Source organism: Salvelinus fontinalis, chromosome 38 (genome assembly GCF_029448725.1).
Source record: "Salvelinus fontinalis isolate EN_2023a chromosome 38, ASM2944872v1, whole genome shotgun sequence".
NCBI classification, from domain to species: domain Eukaryota; kingdom Metazoa; phylum Chordata; class Actinopteri; order Salmoniformes; family Salmonidae; genus Salvelinus; species Salvelinus fontinalis.
Genome location: NC_074702.1, coordinates 7,288,132 through 7,313,644, shown reverse-complemented (window position 1 = coordinate 7,313,644; position 25,513 = coordinate 7,288,132). Strand labels below are relative to the sequence as shown.

General features: G+C 44.2%; 2 protein-coding genes and 1 pseudogene across 4 annotated transcripts; 1 reads left to right on the top strand and 2 right to left on the bottom strand.

Annotated features, from left to right (window-relative positions):
- Window positions 1–1,277: 1,277 nt before the first annotated feature.
- Window positions 1,278–9,972, bottom strand: LOC129837942 (protein DBF4 homolog A-like). 2 transcript variants are annotated; one of them, XM_055904534.1, is made up of 13 exons: window positions 9,755–9,972; window positions 9,327–9,419; window positions 9,041–9,213; window positions 5,185–5,379; window positions 4,995–5,045; window positions 4,728–4,797; window positions 4,529–4,617; window positions 4,389–4,434; window positions 3,764–3,809; window positions 3,513–3,638; window positions 3,085–3,208; window positions 2,809–2,933; window positions 1,278–2,521 (listed from the first exon to the last, which is right to left on the bottom strand). In XM_055904534.1, exons 2-13 carry the CDS (start codon window positions 9,370–9,372, stop codon window positions 1,726–1,728), a joined length of 1,887 nt encoding a protein of 628 aa, XP_055760509.1. In that variant the 5' UTR covers window positions 9,373–9,419; window positions 9,755–9,972; the 3' UTR covers window positions 1,278–1,725. The 2 variants fall into 2 exon arrangements, with proteins under 2 accessions (XP_055760509.1, XP_055760508.1); XM_055904533.1 differs by having other exon boundaries at window positions 9,327–9,972.
- A 212-nt stretch (window positions 9,973–10,184) lies between these two features.
- LOC129837944 (probable mitochondrial glutathione transporter SLC25A40) lies at window positions 10,185–25,233 on the top strand. Of its 2 annotated transcripts, XR_008756788.1 has the most exons (12): window positions 10,185–10,467; window positions 10,581–10,694; window positions 10,810–10,869; window positions 10,965–11,071; window positions 15,573–15,640; window positions 16,161–16,285; window positions 20,878–21,051; window positions 21,486–21,595; window positions 21,813–21,894; window positions 22,018–22,098; window positions 22,420–23,392; window positions 25,155–25,233. XR_008756788.1 is itself a non-coding variant. In XM_055904536.1 (11 exons), the coding sequence occupies exons 2-11, from the start codon at window positions 10,586–10,588 to the stop codon at window positions 22,539–22,541; spliced, it is 1,038 nt and encodes a 345-aa protein (XP_055760511.1). In that variant the 5' UTR covers window positions 10,185–10,467; window positions 10,581–10,585; the 3' UTR covers window positions 22,542–23,748. The 2 variants fall into 2 exon arrangements, 1 of the variants encoding a protein (XP_055760511.1); XM_055904536.1 differs by lacking the exon at window positions 25,155–25,233 and having other exon boundaries at window positions 22,420–23,748.
- On the bottom strand, window positions 23,829–25,129 carry LOC129837102 (nuclear factor 7, ovary-like; annotated as a pseudogene).
- Window positions 25,234–25,513: the final 280 nt, after the last annotated feature.

Genomic DNA, 25,513 nt, shown 5'->3' with positions numbered 1-25,513 from the left:
CCTGTGAGATACAGTCAACCTCTTACGAATTAAAGGAAAATTATGAAACGGAGACGAAAGATAAAAATGTGTTTTTATATTTGTTCCTTGGTAATTTTTAGGGGGGAAACCTGGCTTCCCTTGGCATTCATGAATACACTCCACTGCCAATGACCAGTCATCAGCATTGTTGGGCAAAGGTGGTATGGGTTAAACTACTCTTAGGTTTAGGGTAGGGATGTCCCAAGGATTCCAAATAGCCCTAACCTATCCAGATTAGTGGCCAGAAAGACAGTATTGCCTGGCAAAAACAGAGTAAGCCTACATTAATCATCCATATAAAATACAGTTTAGCAATCAACTACTGACTCATCATTGCCAGAACAACAGGCTACCTGGTGCTGTGGTCTTATTTCAGATATTGCCAGTAGCCACCTAAACTTGGCCTATGTCTAAAGAAGCTGTAACATCGATATTATGACTTCAACATTATGGGATGAAGATGTAACATATTCTGGCAAATGCATTACGATATTTGTGAGGCAGACCAGGGCTACCCGGCTGACAAGCACTTTGGAAACGGAATGCGCTTTCTGAAATTGTGTGTACTTTACTCATCAGATTGCGCTGCTTTTCTCTCTTGTAATTTTTGATTAATGATTCTGTAACCACAGTGCAGATGGGGGGGGGGGGGGTGTGCCCTTTTTTTTGGAGCACATGCCCTCCCGAAAGGTCTGTGCACGGCTCTGCCTGTTTACAGCCCAGAAGCCAAGTTTAAATTGCATCTCCTATTCAGTCACTAATCACCAGCACCACATAGCAACTCCCATCTGACCCCAGTGCATTCATTTTAAAGAAATGAGGGAGAACAAGAGCACTATGCTAAATACAGGCACACAAATAAGGAAAACCGATGCATTTCTCCTACAGTTATGCTGATGGGAATTCTAGACGCATTCAGTACATGAGAAAGTGCAAATACTTCTTTATTACTGTTATGGAGGGAAAGAGGAAGCAATCCCTCTCGCCTTGTCTCAGTCTCTCTGTGTTGGTGGCTGTGTAAGAGGACGATGTGCTTTATGACAAGTTAGCCTTGAGGGAGACCTCTCCTTTGTGTAACACAGCATGTCCAGGGTCAGAGCTATGTACTCTTATCTATGAGAATGTGCTCATTCAACTGATCACAGACATGTCAGAGCGGTTTAGGTAGTCTTTCATTTCTCAAACAGACGTAACGTAGATACCTTTTTCACCTGTACAATACGTACAGAAATGTAATGATAATTCCATAGAAGACCTTCGGTTGTATCCCTTTTTATTCATTTTTTTAAATGTACAATACCACATACCAAAAACACAACCATGCAGTTCCTCTGGACACCAGAACACATGCAGGCGTTGTACAGGACTGAGGATAGTGCTCCAGCCTGTTCTCCAGATAAAACCAGTCATGGTAAAAAAGCCAGGTAGACTAAAAGCTGCCATGGTTAAATCAACACAACAGTGTTGCGCCACCACCCTCCCAACCTGAAGGGAACTATTCCCTTTATAGAAGTAATAGGTTTAAAGAGCCACAGTCAATGGGTTCCCATATAGATCTGCTATGTCACTCAATGAAACTGTCATACAATAAGTTCATACAGTGAGTGCGTAACAAGTTAGTGCTCATATTGGGAAGATTCTGGGTCACCCAACCCCCCCCCCCCCCCACTCTCCTCTAGCTGGGGAAGGCCTGGAACTCCCAGTCTATGTACTCACTGGAGTTGAACAGCTGGGAAAGCCTCTGAACTCACACTCCATGTCCTCACTGGAGTGGAACAGCTGCCAGAGGTTCAGCAGAGAGCTGCTGGGAACATTGCTCGGTTTTTCCTGCTCCTGAGCAGTCTGCTGCGTCTCAACTTTCCTTCTCTTCCGTCTGTAATTCCTGACCCTCCTCTGTAACGTTCTGGCAGGAGGAGGGGTGTGTGTCTCCGTGTCACCTGCCTCGAGCTCCGGAACACCCACAGTATTCCCGGGAAGAGTACCCACTTCGTGCTGACTGGAAGGGATCTTCACACGTCCAGCTGGATCGCCACATTGTAAATCCTCTGTGTGACTAAATGAAGAGCGGCCATCTTTGTCTGTGTGAGTTCTCTGGCCCTGATGAGAAAGTCTAGGGTTGGCGACAGAGTCATGGGTAGAAGGGTCTATTTCTACATTAGACACAGGTGTCTGACTCAGCCCAGTCCTCTGGGGGTGCTTGCGCGGGGATCCCTGTCGGCAGCGTTGTTTGCAGGACAGGGATCTGTGCTTGGGCTGGGGTCTGTCTGGGACGTAAGAGCACCTCTTCTCCCCCTCGTGGGTGCTGTGGGGAACAGGGGCTCCTCGGCTGCGCTTCCGAGGCTGTTCCAAGGGTTTTTCCACACTCTGGGAGAGAGGGTGCTCCACTGTAGTAGACCAGAGGGACATTAATCCCTCCTTCAGCTCTTTGGTTTCCACACCTCCCTTCTTCTGTATGCTGGGTCCAGGAACACACAACAGGGAGGTTATGCTGTACTTTGACCTGTGGGAACAAAAAATTACTTAAGAGATGTGGTGATCAGCACAACAGATGGACAAAAAAACAAAATAGGCAATCTGCAAAATGTTCCACACAACATTGCATAAGTTTTCCTAACAAACATGTGACTGAACAGCATTCAATATGTGTGCGTTTACTTTTGATTTGGGTAGATTTTGCTCCTGTGTGGACAATTGGTAGCGCATGGTGCTTGCAACGCCAGGGTTGTGGGTTCCATTCCCAGAACATCTGCGAAATGACTAAAATGTAAAAATGTAAGACTACTGCACCTTGTGGTTGGAGTTTGTGTTGTTTTGACGTGACTGAAGTTGAAGGGCAGTGTGGTGATGAGCCTGTCCACCACCAGGTACTCATCACTTCTGGAGAAGGCCGTGTGCTGCTCACTCTGCAGGTGCTGCAGAATACAGACACAAGTCAAGCATTACCACACCAACGTCTGCTACCACTACATCAAGTACAGAAGGCCTTTTGTACATGATTAGGTTCTCGTTATAAACACGTGTTAACTGTGTTTACATACATTAAACAGATGTATTCTAACTCACAGCTTTGATGTTGTTGTATTTGAGCGTGCAGCACTCGCAGTAGCCTCCACGTTTCTTTTCCCTGTTCCTCCTGGCCCGGTCCTGCCCCCTCTCCTCACTGGCTGACACTCTCGCCCCTCGGTTCCTGAGACACCCATAGGTCAGTAAGTAATAGCCAGGTCAGAGTTCAATCATATAGTTGCCTAGCAACCAAGACTTAGCAGTTAGTGCCGGAGGGTGCTAAGCAATACATAACCGTTTCCTGTTGTAACAATCACCATCAACCACAGTAGGAAAATCTGGATGTTTTGGTGAATCAGGTAAAACAAAAATGCCAAGACAGGGGAATATACTGCCACACTGCTTCTTCTGTAATTGGTGGATTTTATTTATGTTCACAACAAGAAGGGTTAAGAAAGGTGAGGCGTTTAGTGAATGAGACTCCATACCCGTGCTCTTTAGGTCTCTTCCCAGAGTGTTCCTGGTCCTCTACATAGAAGGGACTGCAGGGGGGAGCTGACGTTAGGTTAAACTCTGGCATGTTCGGCATGGCCAGATAAATTGGACGGTAATGTCTGGCAGAGAGACATAAGATAGATGCTATATTACATGCTCAAACACTAACAAAATGACAATAAGAATTGCCTTAATATGTCAATACTACAGACATCGGAGTCTGTCATCTCTTTTATAGACCCACCTGCTGGAGTCCACTACCTTTACAAAGGGTTTACGGATCCTTCCACCTGAGCAAAACACAGAACAAAGCATTAGAGACAGTGCCTATGTCTGGGTCAAATAACTTCTCATAATGATATACAGGAGGACGGCTCATAATAATGGCTGGACGAAGCAAATGGAATGGCATCCAACACATGGGCTCCCGAGTGGCGCAGCGGTCAAAGGCACTGCATCTCAGTGCTAGAGGCGTCACTGCAGACCCTGGTTCGAGTCCAGGCTGTATCACAACCGGCCGTGTTTGGGAGTCCCATAGGGCGGCGCACAATTGGCCCAGTGTCATCACGGGTAGGCCATCATTGTAAATAAGAATTTGTTCTTAACTGACTTGCCTAGTTAAATAAATCAAATAAAAAAATTATTTGATACCATTCCACTGATTCTGCTCCAGCCATTACCACAAGCCCGTCCTCCCCAATTAAGGTGCCACCAACCTCCTGTGAGTACCAGTGTTATTGTACAACCAATATCAACCTTAATCTACTGAGATGATATACGTAGAAGGTTTTAGAAGTTCTCTATAACAATAACACAGTGATGAAGCGGTAAACAGACAACAGAGTCACATGCAACAGGACATTATTTACCCTTATACTTCTGGAAGGCTGGATTTCCTGCAGGTTCTGCTTTGGCCTACATTAGTAAGGAATAACACACAAGACTCATGTAAGTGATATGTTATTCCAGGAAATAACTGTCAAAATATAAGTCCAGAAACATGACTTACACTTTTCTTGACAGCAGCTGTGGTTGCGGTTGGCTTTTCAGCAGTATACTTAACATTCCTTTTCTTCTTTTCCATATAAGCTATTACATCTGGAATTTAAGGAAATTCAAGAAAATATTTTTTGGGCATATGAAAGTATCATTGTCATAATAAGCATTATGTCAACATTTCTTATCAAACAAATGAATAGATATGTTACCATCAATGTACAGGATTTTCACTCCCCACTCCAGAGCATTGGACAGGATCTCGTTGACCTGTATTCTCACCTACAGGGTAAAAACAAATGAACACCTTAACCGAAGAACTGAAATCCAAAGTCTCCTGAAGTATGAATAAGCATTTCGATCCAAAGTGCAAACTTTCCTGAAGTTCCTGACGACTATCAGTCAGAAACAATAAAAGTAACATGTAGCATTAGGTTGGAAATAGCTTGCCAAACTCATTAGTGAGGATCTTAACAAACCTGGTCTTTTACAACTCTCTTCACAAAAGACTTGCCCCTGCTTATGACCACCTGTCAAATACCAGAGCGATAGGGAGAGATGGATAAATATATATATATGGATAGCTTTGGTTATACAGTATATCATGGAAAATGATCCCAATGAGATACAGATACCAGTGACAGACACAGAGAGGAATAGTTGGCTCACCATGTCTGCCTGGCCCTGGGAGCTTCCTTTGAGGCTGTCTCTGTGGCTGCCGGGACAGGGGCGAGGGTGGGGGGAGCTGTGCCCAGAGTCAGGGCTTGGGACAAGTGAGTCACGGCCATGACACTGCACATACCTGGCCTCTCTCTTATTAGACACCAGGTACTTGATCTCCTTGCTGAAGAACTTCTCCACCGTCTGAGAGAGGGGACAGAGACACTGGGTCAGACGCGAGGGGGGGCGGTCTGTGCATATTTGTAAACAACAGCTGGTGCACGAAACCTAAGGAAGTCTCTAGTGTATATTAGTGTATATTATGATAAATTGCAGGCCACACTACTTGCTAGAGAGTTTTCAGCCATACTTTTCGTGGCTGTTTAATTACCACCACAGACAGATGCTGGCACTAAGACCGCACTCAGTCAGCTGTAGAAGGAAATAAGCAAACAGGAAACAACTCACCCAGAGGCGGCCCCCTTAGTGGCCTGGAGACTTTCTATCCAAATTTCTATCAACATGTTAAATGATCACCTGTACTCCACACACAGAAATGCGTACAAAGCTCTCCCTCGCCCTCCATTTGGTAAATCTGACCACAACTCTATCCTCCTGATTCCTGCTTACAAGCAAAAATTAAGACAGGAAGCTCCAGTGACTCAGTCTATAAAAAAAGTGGTCAGATGAAGCAGATGCTAAACTACAGGACTGTTTTGCTATCACAGACTGGAACATGTTCCGGGATTCTTCTGATGACATTGAGGAGTACACCACATCAGTCACTGGCTTTATCAATAAGTGCATTGAGGACGTCGTCCCCACAGTGACTGTACGTACATACCCCAACCAAAAGCCATGGATTACAGGCAACATTCGCACTGAGCTAAAGGGTAGAGCTGCTGCTTTCAAGGTGTGGGACTCTAACCCAGAAGCTTACAAGAGATCCTGCTATGCCCTGCGACGAACCATCAAACAGGCAAAGCGTCAATACAAGGCTAAGATTGAATCATACTGCACCGGCTCCGACGCTCATCTTCTGTGGCAGGGCTTGCAAACTATTACAGACTACAAAGGGAAGCACAGCCACGAGCTGCCCAGTGACACAAGCCTACCAGACGAGCTAAATCACTTCTATGCTCGCTTCGAGGAAAACAACACTGAGGCATGCATGAGAGCATCAGCTGTTCCGGACGACTGTGATCAAGCTCTCCGTAGCCGACGTGAGTAAGACCTTTAAACAGGTCAACATATACAAGGCTGCGGGGCCAGACGGATTACCAGGACGTGTGCTCCGGGCATGTGCTGACCAACTGGCAAGTGTCTTCACTGACATTTTCAACATGTCCCTGATTGAGTCTGTAATACCAACATGTTTCAAGCAGACCACCATAGTCCCTGTGCCCAAGAACACAAAGGCAACCTGCCTAAATGACTACAGACCCGTAGCACTCACGTCCGTAGCCATGAAGGGCTTTGAAAGGTTGGTAATGGCTCACATCAACACCATTATCCCAGAAACACTAGACCCACTCCAACTTGCATATCCAAACAGATCCACAGATGATGCAATCTCTATTGCACTCCACACTGCCCTTTCCCACATGGACAAAAGGAACACTTATGTGAGAATGCTGTTCATTGACTACAGCTCAGAGTTCAACACCATAGTGCCCTCAATGCTCATCACTAAGCTAAGGATCCTGGGACTAAACACCTCCCTCTGCAACTGGATCCTGGACTTCCTGACGGGCCGCCCCAGCTGGTGAGGGTAGGTAGCAACACATCTGCCACGATGATCCTCAACACTGGAGCTCCACAGGGGTGCGTGCTCAGTCCCCTCCTGTACTCCCTGTTCACCCACGACTGCATGGCCAGGCATGACTCCAACACCATCATTAAGTTTGCAGACGACACAACAGTGGTAGGCCTGATCACTGACAATGACGAGACAGCCTATAGGGAGGAGGTCAGAGACCTGGCCGGTTGGTGCCAGAATAACAACCTATCCCTCAACGTAACCAAGACTAAAGGAGATGATTGTGGACTACAGGAAAAGGAGGACCGAGCACGCCCCCATTCTCATCGACGGGGCTGTAGTGGAGCAGGTTGAGAGCTTCAAGTTCCTTGGTGTCCACATCAACAACAAACTAGAATGCTCCAAACACACCAAGACAGTCGTGAAGAGGGCACGACAAAGCCTATTCCCCCTCAGGAGACTGAAAATATTTGGCATGGGTCCTGAGATCCTCAAAAGGTTCTACAGCTGCAACACCGAGAGCATCCTGACTGGTTGTATCACTGCCTGGTACGGCAATTGCTCGGCCTCTGACCGCAAGGCACTACAGACTGTAGTGCGTACGGCCCAGTACATCACTAAGCTGCCTGCCATCCAGGACCTCTACACCAGGCAGTGTCAGAGGGAGGCCCTAAAAATTGTCAAAGACCCCAGCTACCCCAGTCATAGACTGTTCTCTCTACTACCGCATGGCAAGCCGTACCGGAGTGCCAAGTCCAGGACAAAAAGGCTTCTCAACAGTTTTTACCCCCAAGCCATACGACTCCTGAACTGGTTATCAAATGTCTACCCAGACTATTTGCATTGTGTGCCCCCCCCCCAACCCCTCTTTTTACACTGCTGCTACTCTCTGTTTATCATATGCATAGTCACTTTAACTATACATTCATGTACATACTACCTCAATTGGGCCGACCAACCAGTGCTCCCACACATTGGCTAACCGGGCTATCTGCATTATGTCCCGCCACCCACCACCCCCTCTTTTACGCTACTGCTACTCTCTGTTCATCATATATGCATAGTCACTTTAACCATATCTACATGTACATACTACCTCAATCAGCCTGACTAACCGGTGTCTGTATGTAGCCTCGCTACTTTTATAGCCTCGCTACTGTATATAGCCTGTCTTTTTACTGTTGTTTTATTTCTTTACTTACCTATTGTTCACCTAACACCTTTTTTGCACCCTGTAAGTAAGCATTTCACTAAGGTCTACACCTGTTGTATTCGGCGCACGTGACAAATAAACTTTGATTTGATTTGGAGGAGAACACACAAGGTCCATCCAGAGCCAGAGTATTAATCAAATACTGTATTTAAAACGGTGGTGAAAAGAGAGAAATTACAGCGGGCAGCAGTGCAAGGGGCTTCAGGGCCTCTATGAGGACCCCACATGCACAATCTTGCACAAAGTTTTGAGCTGCTGCACTTCGGAAGGAGATAAAGGCCCCACTGTTCAGCAAGAATAGGAGCAGGTTGTGCTTGATTGTGTCAGCTATCAGGTTGCTATACAGTGGGACATAGGACAGATGCAGGCCCAATACATGGTCGGACAGTTAGGCCGCAGACTTTAAATATGTTTGACTTCAGTACTAACTTTCCAATATTTTCCGTACTACATGTATTATAGTGTAGTGTTTGTATGCTGACTTCACAAAATGAATTGCTATGTAAATGGACAATAACTTACTTTGTATCAGAGTGAGTCAACCAGAGAGATAACAACTCCGGTAACAAGACAGAAGCAATCACTAGAAGAGTTATGTTCCAAGACTGAAAGCCACTCCTCCACAGTAAGTAGCCACATTGGTGTGAAAGGCAGCAAGTTGTCATTTCACTTCAAAATGGTCCATGATCAGCAGTATGTCAACACAACACCTTATTAACAATTCACACAACCTGTCAATTTAAATGTCCTATTTCGCTGGCTCAGGAATGATTATCCCCTTTTGTTAAAGGCAGGCAAGCTGATAACTGTATCATCCACATTCAATGTGCTATAATACTTTACAGTCTGTCATTATGTCAAATGCTAACAGATGTAAACAAATATTCACTTACCCCTCCAAACCTTTTGATATCATTCTCTAATGTCTCTGCTCTTCTGTTTGATGGCAAATCTAAGTAGAATAGTTTCCCAGTGAAAGCCTTTTTTTGGGCAGGATAAGATTCACATGGTGGTTTGGCATGGCTCTTCGATGCTGACTTGTGCCCCTTATCAGCGAGTTTGGGGTCTGAAAAAATAGCAAAGTTAGTTTCAATTTTTGACGGAACTTTCTTGCAGATAAGGCTCATCAACAATGTAGTAATAACGTTCGCTAGTTACATGTTAAAAAATATCCCTTACCTTGTAAACGGGGTTTTGTAGACTTTTGGGTGCGTCTAGATTTCATCTTATTCAATATAATTTGAGAGGAGAATAGAATATCCTTGTATTCTCCTGTGTTGTAAGCAATAGACATGTTTACAAACTGAGTTAATGGATGCTAACGTTAACCGTTGTAACGTTATCTAGCTAAACTGCATAAAATCGTTAGCTTTAAAAACAAAACAAAAATAAGTTTAAGGAGTAATGTAAATAGACATAGTTAGAGAAAAATAGGACTTCAAAGAAAACGAACAGACCCTAGCTAGCACAAGCAAGCAACAAAACCGTACCACGGCAATTTAAACTTTGTTTTTATAACCTGTTTTTTTATACAGGAAGTGGAATCTGCCAGCGAGCTACTAAATAACGTTAGCTTGCTAACTCACTGGCTAAAAGTTCATATATACCTCGTGAGAGCCTGTGGTCTTGTAAAACAATATATTTCCGTAAATTGACATTTGTTACAACCGATTTTCACTTAAGTTCGGTACAGTATCTTTAAATTGTTTTGGTTCCGCTAAGATTACTCTGTTGCCATAATATTTTGTTGTGCCATAGATGTTCTATGTTCTTTCCCGCTTCGAAAAATCCCGTCATTCCAAAAAGGGGGTGTTGTTGCTGAAAGTTATCATTGCTTTCGAATGCGATGTTTCCACATATTTTTTCTGGCTTTTTAAAAAGTAAAAATGTATCAAGCAAGTAACTGACGACTTTATCCTTAACGAATAATTCATTGAGAAATTGAAATTTGTCATATTTATAGGTATTTAGTTAGTTAGCTAGTGTAGCTGTAATCATGTGCTCGCTCTCCTTGTGCCAAGAATGTGCTCTACTGAAAGTCTAAATACTTTTACAAATGTCATGTTGGGTAAACTAGCTATTCTTATTTCACTTTATCTAGTTGAATGAAGCCATGTATTGTGGAATTGCCCCATGAAGCACATGTACGCAGATACGAGCTATAAGAATACCGGGACATCACATTTAAATGGGTTTGCTTTGGATTCCGTCGCTGACAAAGAGCAAGACTACTTGTCCACTGTGGAAGAGTAGCTAGATAAATAAGTTAGCTAGCTTCTAGTTCCTGCAATATAGCTAGCAAGCAAGAAGCTTCTCTAAGGTAAACATAATGATTACAAATTGTCACTGGCCATAATTCAACAAGAATTTATTGGTCAATTAAATGTTCATAACAACAACTGAATCAAATGTTGTTTTGAATATCTTTCTTAGGCAAGATGAGTGGTAATTCTGGTAAAAATCCTGTGCCCGTCGACACCAATGGCATTACTCCATTTCAACAGATGTTGGCTTCCTGCTCAGGGGCTCTCCTGACGTCATTGTTTGGTGAGCACGGGAACCCTCCCCTACACACACATACACGGACTATATATATATGAATGTGATTGTGGAACTATTATATTTAAATCTTTAAACTGGTTGTACAACTGTCTTTTTTCAGTCACTCCTCTGGATGTTGTCAAGATCAGACTCCAGGCTCAGAAAAGTCCTTTTCCCAAAGGTAATAAGACAATACTCAATGTAACCTACCATTCCTCTGTCCTCTCTCTAAACCACAGGGCTCAATCCATTATGTATGTCTTCATTGTTCTCCAGGGAAATGCTTTGTGTACTGCAATGGCCTGATGGACCATACCTGTGTGTGTACGAACGGCAACTCCAAGGCCTGGTACAAGGCCCCCGGCCACTTCAACGGCACTCTGGTAAACATCTCTAACACCTCTACCCAACTCCCAACCCCCATCTAGATATGCAAGGATTGGGTTGGTGTGTATCGTGTGCAATGTGATAAATTCTGTCTAGCCTATCAGAGGGTAACATTGAGATATTGCTAATTCCTTACAGATCTGCACAAGTGGCCAAGGGTCAGAGGTTATGGGTGGGATGGGACTAGGGCTGTTACGGTGACCGTATTACTGCCACACGGGCGGTCATGAGTCATGATGGCACTCAAATTCCACATGACCGTTTAGCCACGGTAATTAGGCTTCTCCAAGCTCTGATGCTGCTGATGGTCATTTAGTAGCCTACCAAACTTGCTAACTGCCTGGTACTCAGCACTCTATTGTCCCTGTAATCACTCTGACATCAATGCAAATGTAATAGAAGATCTAATCAAACACTTCATGAGAGTCCATGAGCTCATGTTGTGCAACCTTTCTATAGGCTATGCAATCACGTGAGAAAACAGAGTGATGGCCTCTTAACGAGGCCTCTTTTTTTTTACTAGGCCTACTATATTTATTTCTCAACTTTCCTAATATTAAGCACATTGCTTATCTTTACAACAGGAGTACAGTCTACCTGGCTGGCATGATAATGAACCATGGGAAAAGCGTCCTCCATTTGCTATTTAAGTGCATGATGTCTTTTTCCCCCCTTAGTTTCGAAACAGCTGCATGATAATTGTCCATTCTAAATAAAATAAAAATTACACATATTATTTAGCTTATGTAAAGACAAGATTAAATCAAGAATAGTCTGAGGGGTGACAATATTAGCATATCACTTGTGAATGATATAATATCACTTGTGAATGATCCCCAGCGTAAGGCAACAAACAACACATGCCTTTTTTTGGCGACTTTTTCAAATCATAGTCACACACCTCATGTAGCCTAGCCCATAGGCCTATATGTTTTGATAAGGTTTGTATCACAACTAAAGTGGCCAAATAACTTCTTAAAATGAAGAACATTAATCCGCGTTACAATGGGTGTAGAGCCTAACTGGCATACATATGCAGTGCGTTAGTTTCAAGTTTGGGGAAGATCATTTTCACCATAAAAAGGCCCCTTTATATTAAAATCATTACATGCATAATCGCATTTGCGGTCACTTTTGTGAATGGTGTTTTCCCACTAATGGAACAGTCGCGCTTCTAGCCTACTGCCGTGTGCGCATTGCTGCGCATATAATGTGAAGAAATAGCCTAATAGTTTATTAAAATGTTAAGCTAAACGTTTTGATCTGTTGCATCAGCCTCATCATTTAAAAATATTTTTTTGTATGCTAGTGGTTGTGAGTGAGAGGTGCTTCGGAGCGCGCAGCCAGGAGAAGGGAATTATAATTATTATATTCAGCCCAAGGGCACCACGGCCACTGGCCGCAAAAGGCATGGATTTTTTTTAGGGGCCACACAAAGGGATTGCCACCGGGAATTATTATTATTATTATTATTTTTTTAATTTTATCCCCTTTTCTCCCCAATTTTCGTGGTATCCAATCGCTAGTAATTACTATCTTGTCTCATCGCTACAACTCCCGTACGGGCTCGGGAGAGACGAAGGTCGAAAGCCATGCGTCCTCCGAGGCACAACCCAACCAAACCGCACTGCTTCTTTTTAACACAGCGCGCCTCCAACCCGGAAGCCAGCCGCACCAATGTGTCGGAGGAAACACCGTGCACCTGGCCCCCTTGGCTAGCGCGCACTGCGCCCAGCCCGCCACAGGAGTCGCTGGAGCGCGATGAGACAAGGAAATCCCTACCGGCCATACCCTCCCTAACCCGGACGACGCTAGCCCAATTGTGCGTCGCCCCACGGACCTCCCGGTCGCGGCCGGCTGCGACAGAGCCTGGGGGCGAACTCAGAGACTCTGGTGGCGCAGTTAGCACTGCGATGCAGTGCCCTAGACCACTGCGCCACCCGGGAGGCACCACCGGGAAATTTGAGGCATTATCAAGTGCTTGTCGAATTGTGATTGAGAGACTGATTAAGTGTGTACAGCCTGCACTGTACACACTTCAACAAACAAAGCAAAGCTCATGTCTTTCATGCAACATTTTTCTAATCATCATTAGTTACTTCTTGCAGCCTTAGAATGTATTAAAAAGCTAAACATATAGCCCAATGTTTGAATCACAACTAAAGTTACATAAATAACTCTAAATTAAGCAAATAGGATTACCTGTTTCTTTGTTAACCACTCAACACAGAGTAGCCGCATGTTCACACTCCCTCAAATTGTTTGGAGAAAATATCCTTTATTTTATTAAGCTATGTTCACTGGTATTCTTCATAATATAAAATAATGCCACGGAATTCTAAGCAAATCTTGTCTGCTAAATGAACTAGTGTAGCCCACAGCCTAATGGCATAGCCAGATCAGGACCTAACATAAGGACAACTCAGAGTGTGCTATTCTGTTCATCTGAAAGAGACTATATTTTCTTCATATCATATTTATTTAGACCCTTCTAAAATAAATAATGGATTTATTGTGATGGTGTAAGCTATATTACATGGATTTATTAGACTTTTTAAAATGTGATGTTCCAAAGGTCTGCATCAGTAGCTTGTAGTCCGCCTGACCGCCACAGCCCGTGGGACTTGGAACCAGCATCATTGAAAGCTAACCACAAGCATTATAAAGATGTACAGTGGCAAGAAAAAGTATGTGAACCCTTAAGAATGATCTGTATTTCTGCATAAATTGGTCATAACAACAGATAAACACATTCTTCTTACAATAATTTGTGTGTTATTAGTTTATGTTTCTTGTCTATATTGAATACATAATTTAAACATTCACAGTGTAGGTTGGAGTATGTGAAAAGTATGTGAACCCCTAGGCTAATGAGTTCTCCAAAAGCTAATTGTAGTCAGGAGTCAGCTAACCTGGAGTCCAATCAATGAGACGAGATTGGAGATGTTGGTTAGAGCTGCCCTGCCCAATAAAAAGCACTCAAAAAATGTGAGTTTGCTATTCACAAGAAGCATTGCCTGATGTGAAACATGCCTCAAACAAAAGAGATCTCAGAAGACCCAAGAATAAGAGTTGTTGATTTGCATAAGCTGGAAAGGGTTACAAACGTATCTCTAAAAGCCTTGATGTTCATCAGTCCACGGTAAGACAAATTGTCTATAAATGTACAAAGTTCAGCACTGTTGCTACTCTCTCTAGGAGTGGCCGTCCTGCAAAGATGATTGCAAGAGCACAACGCAGAATGCTCAATGAGGTTAAGAAGAATCCTAGAGTGTCAGCTAAAGACTTACAGAAATCTCTGGAACATGCTAAGATCTCTGTTGACGAGTCTACGATACGTAAAACACTAAACAATAATGGTGTTCATGGGAGCACACGCGGAAGAAGCCACTGCTGTCCAAAAAAACCATTGCTGGACATCTGAAGTTCCACAGCTCTACTGGCAAAATATTCTGTGGACAGATGAAACTACAGTTGAGTTGTTTGGAAGGAACACACAACACTATATGTGGAGAAAAAAGGCACAGCACGCCAACATCAAAACCTCAACTGTAAAGTATGGTGGAGGGAGCATCATGGTTTGGAGCTGCTTTGCTGCCTCAGGGCCTGGACAGCTTGCTATCATCGATGGAAAAATGAATTCCCAAGACATTTTGCAGGAGAATGTAAGGCTATCAGTCCGCCAATTGAAGCTCAACAGAAGTTGGGTGATGCAACAGGACAACGACCCAAAACACAGAAGTAAATCAACAACAGAATGGCTTCAACAGAAGAAAATACGCCTTCTGAAGTGGCCCAGTCATAGTCCTGACCTCAACCCGATTTAGATACTGTGGCATGACCTCGAGAGCGGTTCACACCATACATCCAAAAATATTGCTGAACTGAAACAGTTTTGTAAAGAGGAATGGTCCAAAATTTCTCCTGACCAGTGGAGGAGTGCAGGTCTGATCTGCAACTACAGAAAACGTTTGGTTGAGGTTATTGCTGCCAAAGGAGGGTCAACCAGTTATTAAATCCAAGGGTTCACATACTTTTCCCACCCTGCACTGTGAATGTTTACACGGTGTGTTCAATAAAGACATGAAAATGTATAATTGTTTGTGTGTTATTTGTTTTAAGCAGACTGTGTTTGTCTATTGTTGTGACTTAGATCAAATTTTATGACCAATTTATGCAGAAGTCCAGGTAACGCCAAAGGGTTTACATACTTTTTATTGCCACTGAATAATGGTTCGGACACACCAATAGCATTTGCCTGCCGAGAGTACTTAGCTCCTCTGAACAGAGTGCCGGCTGTAATTTGCGAACCGAGTATGAACCGATTTTACATGTAGAATCGCACAAAAGTGTCGGCAGTCAGACATCAACAGTGTGCTGAATGAACGGTAGACGAACGGGAGATCCACATTCGGTACGACCCTTAAGCGTTTATAAACATGTACATCAGTATCATGCATTAGTTATTTCTCTTGTTCTTTGACCCTCTCTCTACAGGATGCCTTTATTAAGATAGTCCGCAGGGAAGGTATCAAGTCGTTATGGAGCGGCCTCCCTCCAACCCTGTGAGTCTGAAGTCTGCCGTTACTCTGCCTCATTACTAATTCACACTGCTTACTTGGCTTCAGCACTGATTTATGGTCAGCTGTGTCTTGAGTGCCTGGCCCGCTGTGATTCAGCAAACTCATAGTCTATTGATAATTCAGTTGTTTACGAATGTTTCCCATTGTTCTGCTCATTTGTATCGAGCAGTACGGATGGACACTGTGATTTTGTAGACTCAGGGTTTATCGATATTTGATTTGTTAATGTTTTATTTTAAATCTCTCAGTCCTGGATTTGTGTCTGAGTGGTGTGGTAACGGCTGAGTCATGGGCTGTTGATTAATTTGGGAACATTTTATTTGTACCTCTTGCTTGCACCCATCTGATTTGTGTCTGATATGGTAAAAGCTGATTCATTTTATTTGTTGTTTATGGATATTTCATCTGTTGATGTTGGTTTCTTGTTTGTAATGCCTGATTTGAATGAGTCAGGGTTCTTGAGGAAACATTATATTTGCATCTCTGTTAATGCTTCTTGCAGTATCATGGCGGTCCCGGCAACGGTGATCTACTTCACGTGTTACGACCAACTGCGTGCTGCCCTGAGGGTCAGGATGGGGTCACACGCTGAGGAGGCGCCTCTACTAGCAGGCGCCCTCGCCAGAGGTGAGCTGACCTCTGACCTTACAGGTCACTGTGGTGATGTATACTTGAGAGCGATAAATAGTGATAGAGTGATTAACATTGTTTTGTCTATCCACTAGAAAGACCTTAGTAACCCAACTGCTGCTTCCTATCCTAGACTATGGTGAAATCATCAATCAAAACACAACCAAGACCTTACTTTGCAAATTAGATGTCATTTATAACTATCTTTGCGGATTCATTCTTGGATGCCATTATAAGACATCATTGAACAATGTCTGAATCACTAAACTAGCTGTCACTCCCAAACAGAAGACCACTGCATTGGTACTAGTTCCTTTTTAAATGTATCAACTTAAAGTTCCCTGTATATATTAAGGAACACCTAACTTCACAAAACTCGCACTGCTTTCGACAACGGCAGTAATTCCAAAAGGGGGTTGGAGTAAGATCTTTCAGATATGGTACAAAGGCCTGAGTGACTGGAATGATTTACCGACAGAAACCAGGACATTGTTATCACACAGTGCATTTACAAAACCCCTTTTCAACTGTTAAGAACAAACTTTGTGTTTTTAACTAATAGAAACATCACCATGTCAGGATATTTGTAAATATGTGTACTCTATATTATAGGTACTTAGTTGTATTATTAGTTGTAGCAGTAGTTTTTATTAGTTATAAGCCTATTAGTAGTTGTACAACTTTTTATGCTGTTAATGTAATTATATTTTATTATCATTATAATTATTTAATTGTTATTAGACAGTAGTTGCCATATTCTTCTTCTTACTAAGTACTTTAATAAAATAAAAAATAATATACACTGCTCAAAAAAATAAAGGGAACACTTAAACAAACACAATGTAACTCCAAGTCAATCACACTTCTGTGAAATCAAACTGTCCACTTAGGAAGCAACACTGATTGACAATAAATTTCACATGCTGTTGTGCAAATGGAAAAGACAAAAGGTGGAAATTATAGGCAATTAGCAAGACACCCCCCAAAACAGGAGTGATTCTGCAGGTGGTGACCACAGACCACTTCTCAGTTCCTATGCTTCCTGGCTGATGTTTTGGTCACTTTTGAATGCTGGCGGTGCTCTCACTCTAGTGGTAGCATGAGACGGAGTCTACAACCCACACAAGTGGCTCAGGTAGTGCAGTTCATCCAGGATGGCCCATCAATGCGAACTGTGGCAAAAAGGTTTGCTGTGTCTGTCAGCGTAGTGTCCAGAGCATGCAGGCGCTACCAGGAGACAGGCCAGTACATCAGGAGACGTGGAGGAGGCCGTAGGAGGGCAACAACCCAGCAGGAGGACCGCTACCTCCGCCTTTGTGCAAGGAGGTGCACTGCCAGCGCCCTGCAAAATGACCTCCAGCAGGCCACAAATGTGCATGTGTCAGCATATGGTCTCACAAGGGGTCTGAGGATCTCATCTCGGTACCTAATGGCAGTCAGGCTACCTCTGGCGAGCACATGGAGGGCTGTGCGGCCCCACAAAGAAATGCCACCCCACACCATGACTGACCCATCGCCAAACCGGTCATGCTGGAGGATGTTGCAGGCAGCAGAACGTTCTCCACGGCGTCTCCAGACTCTGTCACGTCTGTCACATGTGCTCATGTGCTCAGTGTGAACCTGCTTTCATCTGTGAAGAGCACAGGGCGCCAGTGGCGAATTTCCCAATCTTGGTGTTCTCTGGCAAATGCCAAACGTCCTGCACGGTGTTGGGCTGTAAGCACAACCCCCACCTGTGGACGTCGGGCCCTCATACCACCCTCATGGAGTCTGTTTCTGACCGTTTGAGCAGACACATGCACATTTGTGGCCTGCTGGAGGTCATTTTGCAGGGCGCTGGCAGTGCACCCTGTTGCATCTCAAGAGATTTCATCCTACAAAATTTCAAATAAATATGGAAAATACAGACACCTTATTTTCAATCAAATCCAATGTTATTAGTCACATGCGCAGAATACAACAGGTGTAGAACTTAGTGAAATGCATACTTACAAGCCCCTAACCAACAATGCAGTTTAAAGAATAAGAATAAGGCATTTAAGTAACAAGTTATTAAAGAGTAAAATAACAATAGCGAGACTATATACAGGGGGTACCGGTACAGAGTCAATGTGCGGGGGCACCGGTTAGTCGAGGTAATTGAGGTAATATCTACATGTATTTAGAGTTAATAAAGTGACTATGCTTAAATAATAGAGTAGCAGCGGCAATGCAAATAGTCTGGGTAGCCATTTGATTAGAGTCTTATGGCTTGGGGGTAGAAGCTGTTTGGAAGCCTCTTGGACCTAGACTTGGCGCTCCGGTACGGCTTGCCGTGCAGTAGCAGAGAGAAAAGTCTATGATTAGGGTGGCTGGAGTCTTTGACAATTTTTAGGGCCTTCCTCTGACACCGCCTGGTATAGAGGTCCTGGATGGCAGTAAGCTTGGCCCCAGTGATGTACTGGGCCGTACACACTACCCTCGGTAGTGCCTTGCGGTCGGAGGCCGAGCAGTTGCCATACTAGGCAGTGATGCAACCAGTCAGGATGTTCTCGATGGTGCAGCTGTAGAACCTTTTGAGGATCTGAGGACCCATGCCAAATATTTCAGTCTCCTGAGGGGGAATAGGTTTTGTCGTTCCCTTTTCACGACTGTTTTGGTGTGCTTGGACCATGTTAGTTTGTTGGGGATGTGGACACCAAGGAACTTGAAGCTCTCAACCTGCTCCACTACAGCCCCGTCGATGAGAATGGGGTGTGCTCAGTCCTCCTTTTCCTGAAGTCCACAATCATCTCCTTAGTCTTGATCATGTTGAGGGAGAGGTGGTTGTCCTGGCACCACACGACCAGGTCTCTGACCTCCTCCCTATAGGCTGTCTCGTCGATTACGGTGATCAGGCCTACCACTGTTGTGTCATCGGTAAACTTAACGATGGTGTTGGAATCGTGCCTGGCTGTGCAGTCATGAGTGAACAGGGAGTACAGGAGGGGACTGAGCACGCACCCCTGAGTGTTGTTACCTACCCTTACCACCTGGGGGCGGCCCGTCAAGAAGTCCAGGATCCAGTTGCAGAGGGAGGTGTTTAGTCCCAGGGTCCTTAGCTTATTGATAAGCTTTGAGGGCACTATGGTGTTGAACGCTGAGCTGTAGTCAATGAATAACATTCTCACATAGGTGTTCCTTTTGTCCAGGTGGGAAAGGGCAGTGTGGAGTGCAATAGAGATTGCATCATCTGTGGATCTGTTAGGGCGGTATGCAAATTGGAGTGGGTCTAGGGTTTCCGGCATGATGGTGTTGATGTGAGCCATGACCAGCCTTTCAAAGCACTTCATGGCTACAGATGTGAGTGCTATGGGTCGGTAGCCATTTAGGCAGGTTACCTTCGTGGTCTTGGGCACAGGGACTATGCTGGTCTGCTTAAGGCATGTTGGTATTACAGACTCGGACAGGGAGAGTTTGAAAATGTCAGTGAAGACACTTGCCAGTTGGTCAGCGCATGCTCACAGTACATGTTCTGGTAATCCGTCTGGCCTTGTGAATGTTGACCTGTTTAAAGGTCTTGCTCACATTGGCTGCGGAGTCGCCCGGAACAGCTGGTGCTTTCATGCATGTTTCAGTGTTATTTGCCTCGAAGCGAGCATGGAAGTAGTTTAGCTCGTCTGGTAGATTAGGTAAAACGGATTTAAGTTTCCCTGCATTAAAGTCCCCGGCCACTAGGAGCGCCGGCTCTGGATGAGCGTTTTCCTGTTTGCTTATGGCGGAATACAGCTCATTGAGTGCGGTCTTAGTGCCAGCATTGGTATGTGGTGGTATGTAGACAGCTATGAAAAATACAGATAAACTCTCTCGGTAGATAGTGTGGTCGACAGCTTATCATGAGATACTCTACCTCAGGCGAGCAAAACCTCGAGACTTCCTTAGATATCGTGCACCAGCTGTTGTTTACAAATGCATAGTCCGCCACCCCTTGTCTTACCAGACTACCAGACGCCGCTGTTCTATCCTGCCGATACAGCATATAACCAGTCATCTGTATGTTGATAATGTCGTAATCCAGCCACGACTCCGTGAAGCATAAGATATTACAGTTTTTAATGTCCCGTTGGTAGTTTAATCTTCCTCGTAGGTCGTCGATTTTATTTTCCAATGATTGCACGTTAGCTAGTAGAAAGGAAGGCCTACGAATTCTCAGAAGGCAGCCCGACCTTCGCCCTATTTTTCTCCGTCTTGTCTTCACGCAAATGACGGGGATTTGGGCCTGTTCCCGGGAAAGCAGTATGTCTTTCACGTCAGGCTTGTCGGGCTCGTTAAAGGAAAAAAAAGTGCCTGCCAGTTGGTGGTGAGTAATTGCTCTTCTGATGTTCAGAAGTTATTTTTGGTCTTAAGAGACGGTAGCGGCAACATTATATACAAAATAAGATAAAAAATATGTTACAAAAAATGAACAAAAAAAACAGTTGGTTAGGAGCACGTAAAACATCAGCCATCTTCTCCAGCGCCATGATATAATTATGGCCTCCTTTTCATGTGAGAAAGAAATGTGTTTAACTGCTCTTTCTGTGTGTAGTGCTTATAAGTGTTTTCTCTCTCTCTGTCTCTCTGTGAGTCAGTGGGCTCTGTGACAGTGATCAGTCCGTTGGAGCTGATTCGTACTAAGATGCAGTCCCAGAGAAGTTCGTACAGGGAGCTGAGTGAGGTTATCCACTCTGCAGTACGCAACGAGGGCTGGCGGTCTCTCTGGAGGGGCTGGGGACCCACACTGCTTAGAGACGTGCCCTTCTCAGGTAGAAACAACACAATGTCTATCACTATATCTCTCTCAGGTAGAAACAACACAATGTCTATCACTATATCTCTCTGTTAGAAACAACAGTCTATCACTATATCTTTCAGTTAGAAACAACACAATGTCTATCACTATATCTCTCTCAGGTAGAAACAACACAATGTCTATCACTATATCTCTCTGTTAGAAACAACACAATGTCTATCACTATCTCTCTGTTAGAAACAACACAATGTCTATCACTATATCTCTCTCAGGTATACAACACTATTTCTCCCTCTCGCTATCTCTTCTCTCTAGCTTCCTCTCTCTCCTTCTCTCTGGCTCCCTCCTCTCCTTCTCTCTAGCTCCCTCCTCTCTCTCCTCTCCCATTCTCTCTGTCTCTTAGTGTTTGATAACAGGAGTTCCATGTTGTGTCTGTTTCCTCCTCAGCCATGTACTGGTATAACTATGAGAAGGGGAAGGTGTGGCTGTGTAAGCACAACAACATCAGAGAGCCAACGTTTGCCATCACCTTCATATCCGGAGCGGTATCAGGATCAGTGAGTATTCTAGCTGTCCTCTCAACTCAAACTGTTCTGTCTAGTAGAGCACCTAGATATATTGAACATTGAATATCTGATATAGTTTGTTGTACCTTTCTAATGTTATTCTAGCTCTGTAACTTCTTGTGCTGACATGGTGTTATTCCATCTAATATTGCTAGAGGGCAGCATTGTCAATATGTGATTTCTAACCCTTGTGTATGTCTTCCTCCAGATCGCTTCCATAGTAACTCTTCCCTTCGACGTCGTGAAGACCAGGAGGCAGGTGGAGATAGGGGAACTCCAGGCTATGAATTGTGGGTATAGAACTCCAGGCTGATCACCTGATTCATGGAATCATTCTTATGATCTTTAGTGATGTGTTGATGTGTAGTGATCCTGTACTACTGACCCAGCTATGTTGTCATGTGTGTCTGCAGTGTCATCCAAGGCCTCCTCCTCCACTCTCAGTGTGATGACCAAGATTGTGGCTGAGAACGGCGTGGGTGGACTGTTTGTAGGTAGGTCAGGCTACAGGGATAGTTCACCCAAAACACACAGTTACCTCAGGTTAGTCTCCTAACTGGTGACCTCCTTTCTCTCCTTATCCCTCTCCTCCACCCCCTCTCTCTCCCCGTCACTCCCTCTCCTCCACCCCTCCCTCTCCCCCCTTTCACTCCCTCTCCTCCACCCCTCTCTCTCCTCCACCCCTCTCTCTCCCCCTTTCACTCTCTCTCCCCCTTTCACTCGCTCTCCCCCACCCCTCTCTCTCCCCCCTTTCACTCGCTCTCCTCCACCCCTCTCTCTCCCCCCTTTCACTCCCTCCTACTTTTATCTCCTAGGTTTCCTGCCCAGGGTGATCAAGGTGGCCCCAGCCTGTGCCATTATGATCAGCTGTTATGAGTTTGGGAAAGCCTTCTTCCGCAAGCACAACCAGGAGAGGCTGCTGACCAGCAACACCTGACCTGACTGGGGCTCTCACACACACACAAACCACAACCATAGACAATACCAAGAACACAATCAGCCATCGCCAACAGAAGGTATTGGCTACCTCTACCTTTCCCTGGGTCCTTAGAGATTTTCAGGTGTAACTTTGCATGCATGTGTCCTCCCAGCTGCTTAGACACCCCAACACCCCTCACTGTTAAAGTGTTCAAGTGTGATATGTCATGTGACTAGCTGGAAGTAGCTAATGTTGGCGTTTAGGACCTAAGAAAGCCAGGACTTGATTCTGTTCCAAAGCAGGAAATACTGGCAGACATGAAAACAAATTTGTAGGTAATCAATATTATTCATATTTTATCTTACATTTCTCAATCAAGGTATACTGCACTTAATCACCATACTAATTGTGACAAGAGAAAATAGTTAAAGTGCACAGATTGTATTTGAAAGTTTTTTTTGCCAAATCATGAAGGTATCATTTTCATAACTACTTAAAAATGATTTGCATAATATTTTCTGTGCACCCATGGTGAAATATCATGTTATGAAGTGCATTTAATTACACTGGCCTGTAGGTGGTATCAGAGACTTGTCTGTAACCAGAAACTGGGGGGGTCATTGGACAAGTGTTTTATCCCATTACGTTAGTTGAGGTATGGGGGTTGTGCACTGTGCCATCCGGGGTCTGACAGTAATAATAATCATTTGATGGATGCGTATATTTGTCCTGTTTCACACATGTACACGTGTGTATTATACCCATGTCTGAAATGGATATCCCGACTCTTCCTGAGACACCCTCGGAGAGTGGAGTCAGGGACAGTAGAGACGAGTGTCAAAGCAGTGGATGAGGCTGGATAACTTCTGGTTAGTAGTCTCTGTCCCGCAGAACCCCCTCTCATTCCCTGCTGCTTTCTCTCAATTCATGACCCTAACGCTATCACCTCATTCTCAACACTATTGGAAGAGAAGGCCCTTCAGGATACATGTTCTGTTCAGTGCCAGACTGCCAGTTTAAACCTGAAATGCACCTCTTCCAGAATCCCATATTCAATCCCCAGTCAGCCAGACATGGACTGTGACAACCTGTACATGTTGTCAAAACATGTAGCAATGATATATATTTCTATTGTTTAATATATTCAATGATCACCTGCAGTGACATGTTTTCCAACTTTGTACAGAAATACATAGAGAATAAAAGTCACATTTTGACATTTGAATTGTTGAATCAATTGTTTTTTTAGATCAGCAAAGATTTGTGATTTGGTTCAATCCAGTAGTTTGTTAACATATAATAATTCAATTCAAAATTGAATCCTGTCGAACAAATCTAAATCACGGAGGTAGTGGTGCCTTCCGTTGCGTCAGCGTACCACAACAACTGATCAAGTTAAAAGGAAGAAGGGCTAACATGGGGAGGTATAATGTGCTGTTCCACTGTTAGAGGCTTTCCCTGGTAAGATCCTAGCAGTGTAGAGATTACTGCCAATATTGATGTATGGAAACAATCTCTGTAAAAGTGTGTGTGAATGTGTGTGTTATTATCAAGGTTGTAAAAGGACAGTGCATCTCTGTCCCAGTCCAGCTGCACTCTGATCCGATGGGGTTTATTTTCCAGTGTCAGGACAGTCTGTGGCCCTTTTGGACAACGTGCCCAGTATTTATCATTATAATAGCCTACACGCCAGATTCCAGTCTGTTCCACTCCCTTCCTCTGGACAGACTTATAGACTACACCTACAAACCATACTGTATTGTCCCCGACGTCTGTGTCCCAACTGTATCCCAGAGTCAAAGCCCTCAGAGCCCAGGATCATTCGGTAGTTATCAAACCTCTCTGGGTTGTCAGGAAGCAGCCGTATCCCATCACTGAATCTCATACTGGTCAGATCGTCAGACAGGATGAGACATGAATGGGCAGTGTTGGGGTCCAAAATCACAGGCGCTAGAGAAAAAAAGAGACATGTTTAAAACCAGAGATCCACTGTTTGTTTTAATTTACTGGGGCATTATTGCCAGATGATCAGTGATATTTTATCTGAAATTGTCTGAATGCAATTTAAAAATGTTTGAAGATATGAACATTGGTAAGAATAAAATCAGACTCACTGTATTGAACAGACTTCAGCATCTTCTCCAGAACTCTGACCTGCAGGTTGCCCAGGTGCTTTGCCACATTGATCAGCGCTCCAGAAACAAGCTCTGGATCTGGGCTTGTGCACTGGGCTCTAGAAGAATATCCAAGAGTTAGTGATACGGTGGGGTTGGGTTCAGAACCACAGGGAACAGAGAGAGAGAAGAGGCCAATCACTTAGGGTTAGGGTCCAGATTCTTCACCCTTCACCTGAAGTGTGGCGGATAAATAGGACGTAGCCTTACCTTTTTAACGTGTCCTTGTAGTTCTGCAGGTGAACAAAAGAGCAAATGAATCAATAATACATGTAATCACTGAAATCAATCAGTTAATAATCAATACATCTATCCCAAATAACCTCTAGACAACACAGAGATATTGGTCCTTACCTTCAGGAATGAGATGTCATCAGATACCAGGTCCTTCTTTATGGCTCTCGTTGTGTCTAAAATGGCTGCTATCTTCATCCTCCGACTTCTCCTCCTCCCTCAGGACAGCCATCCTGGCTGCCTCTTCATATCGTAGAAACTGGTGAAGTTTCTCAAAGTCCTCCTGAACGATTTTCTGTCTTCTGGGCCTAAAAATAAGATAGTCTCTAGTTCTCAGCTGTTTGTATCCGTCTTGTTTAGTGAGCAGGGATTTAATTATCTGTGTTGCTGGAGCTTCCTCCTACTCCTCCTCAGTAGCTGCTGGAGTAAGTTGTGCTTAATTTGAGTCCTGTGGTGACAGAACAGGTCATTAAACACCAGTTTAATGTTACTGTCAGGGACTTTATTTTGGACCGGGGCCTGCTGGGTTAAACGTTACATCCCGCTCTAACACTAGGGTCGTGGTAGGGGAAAAACATGGAG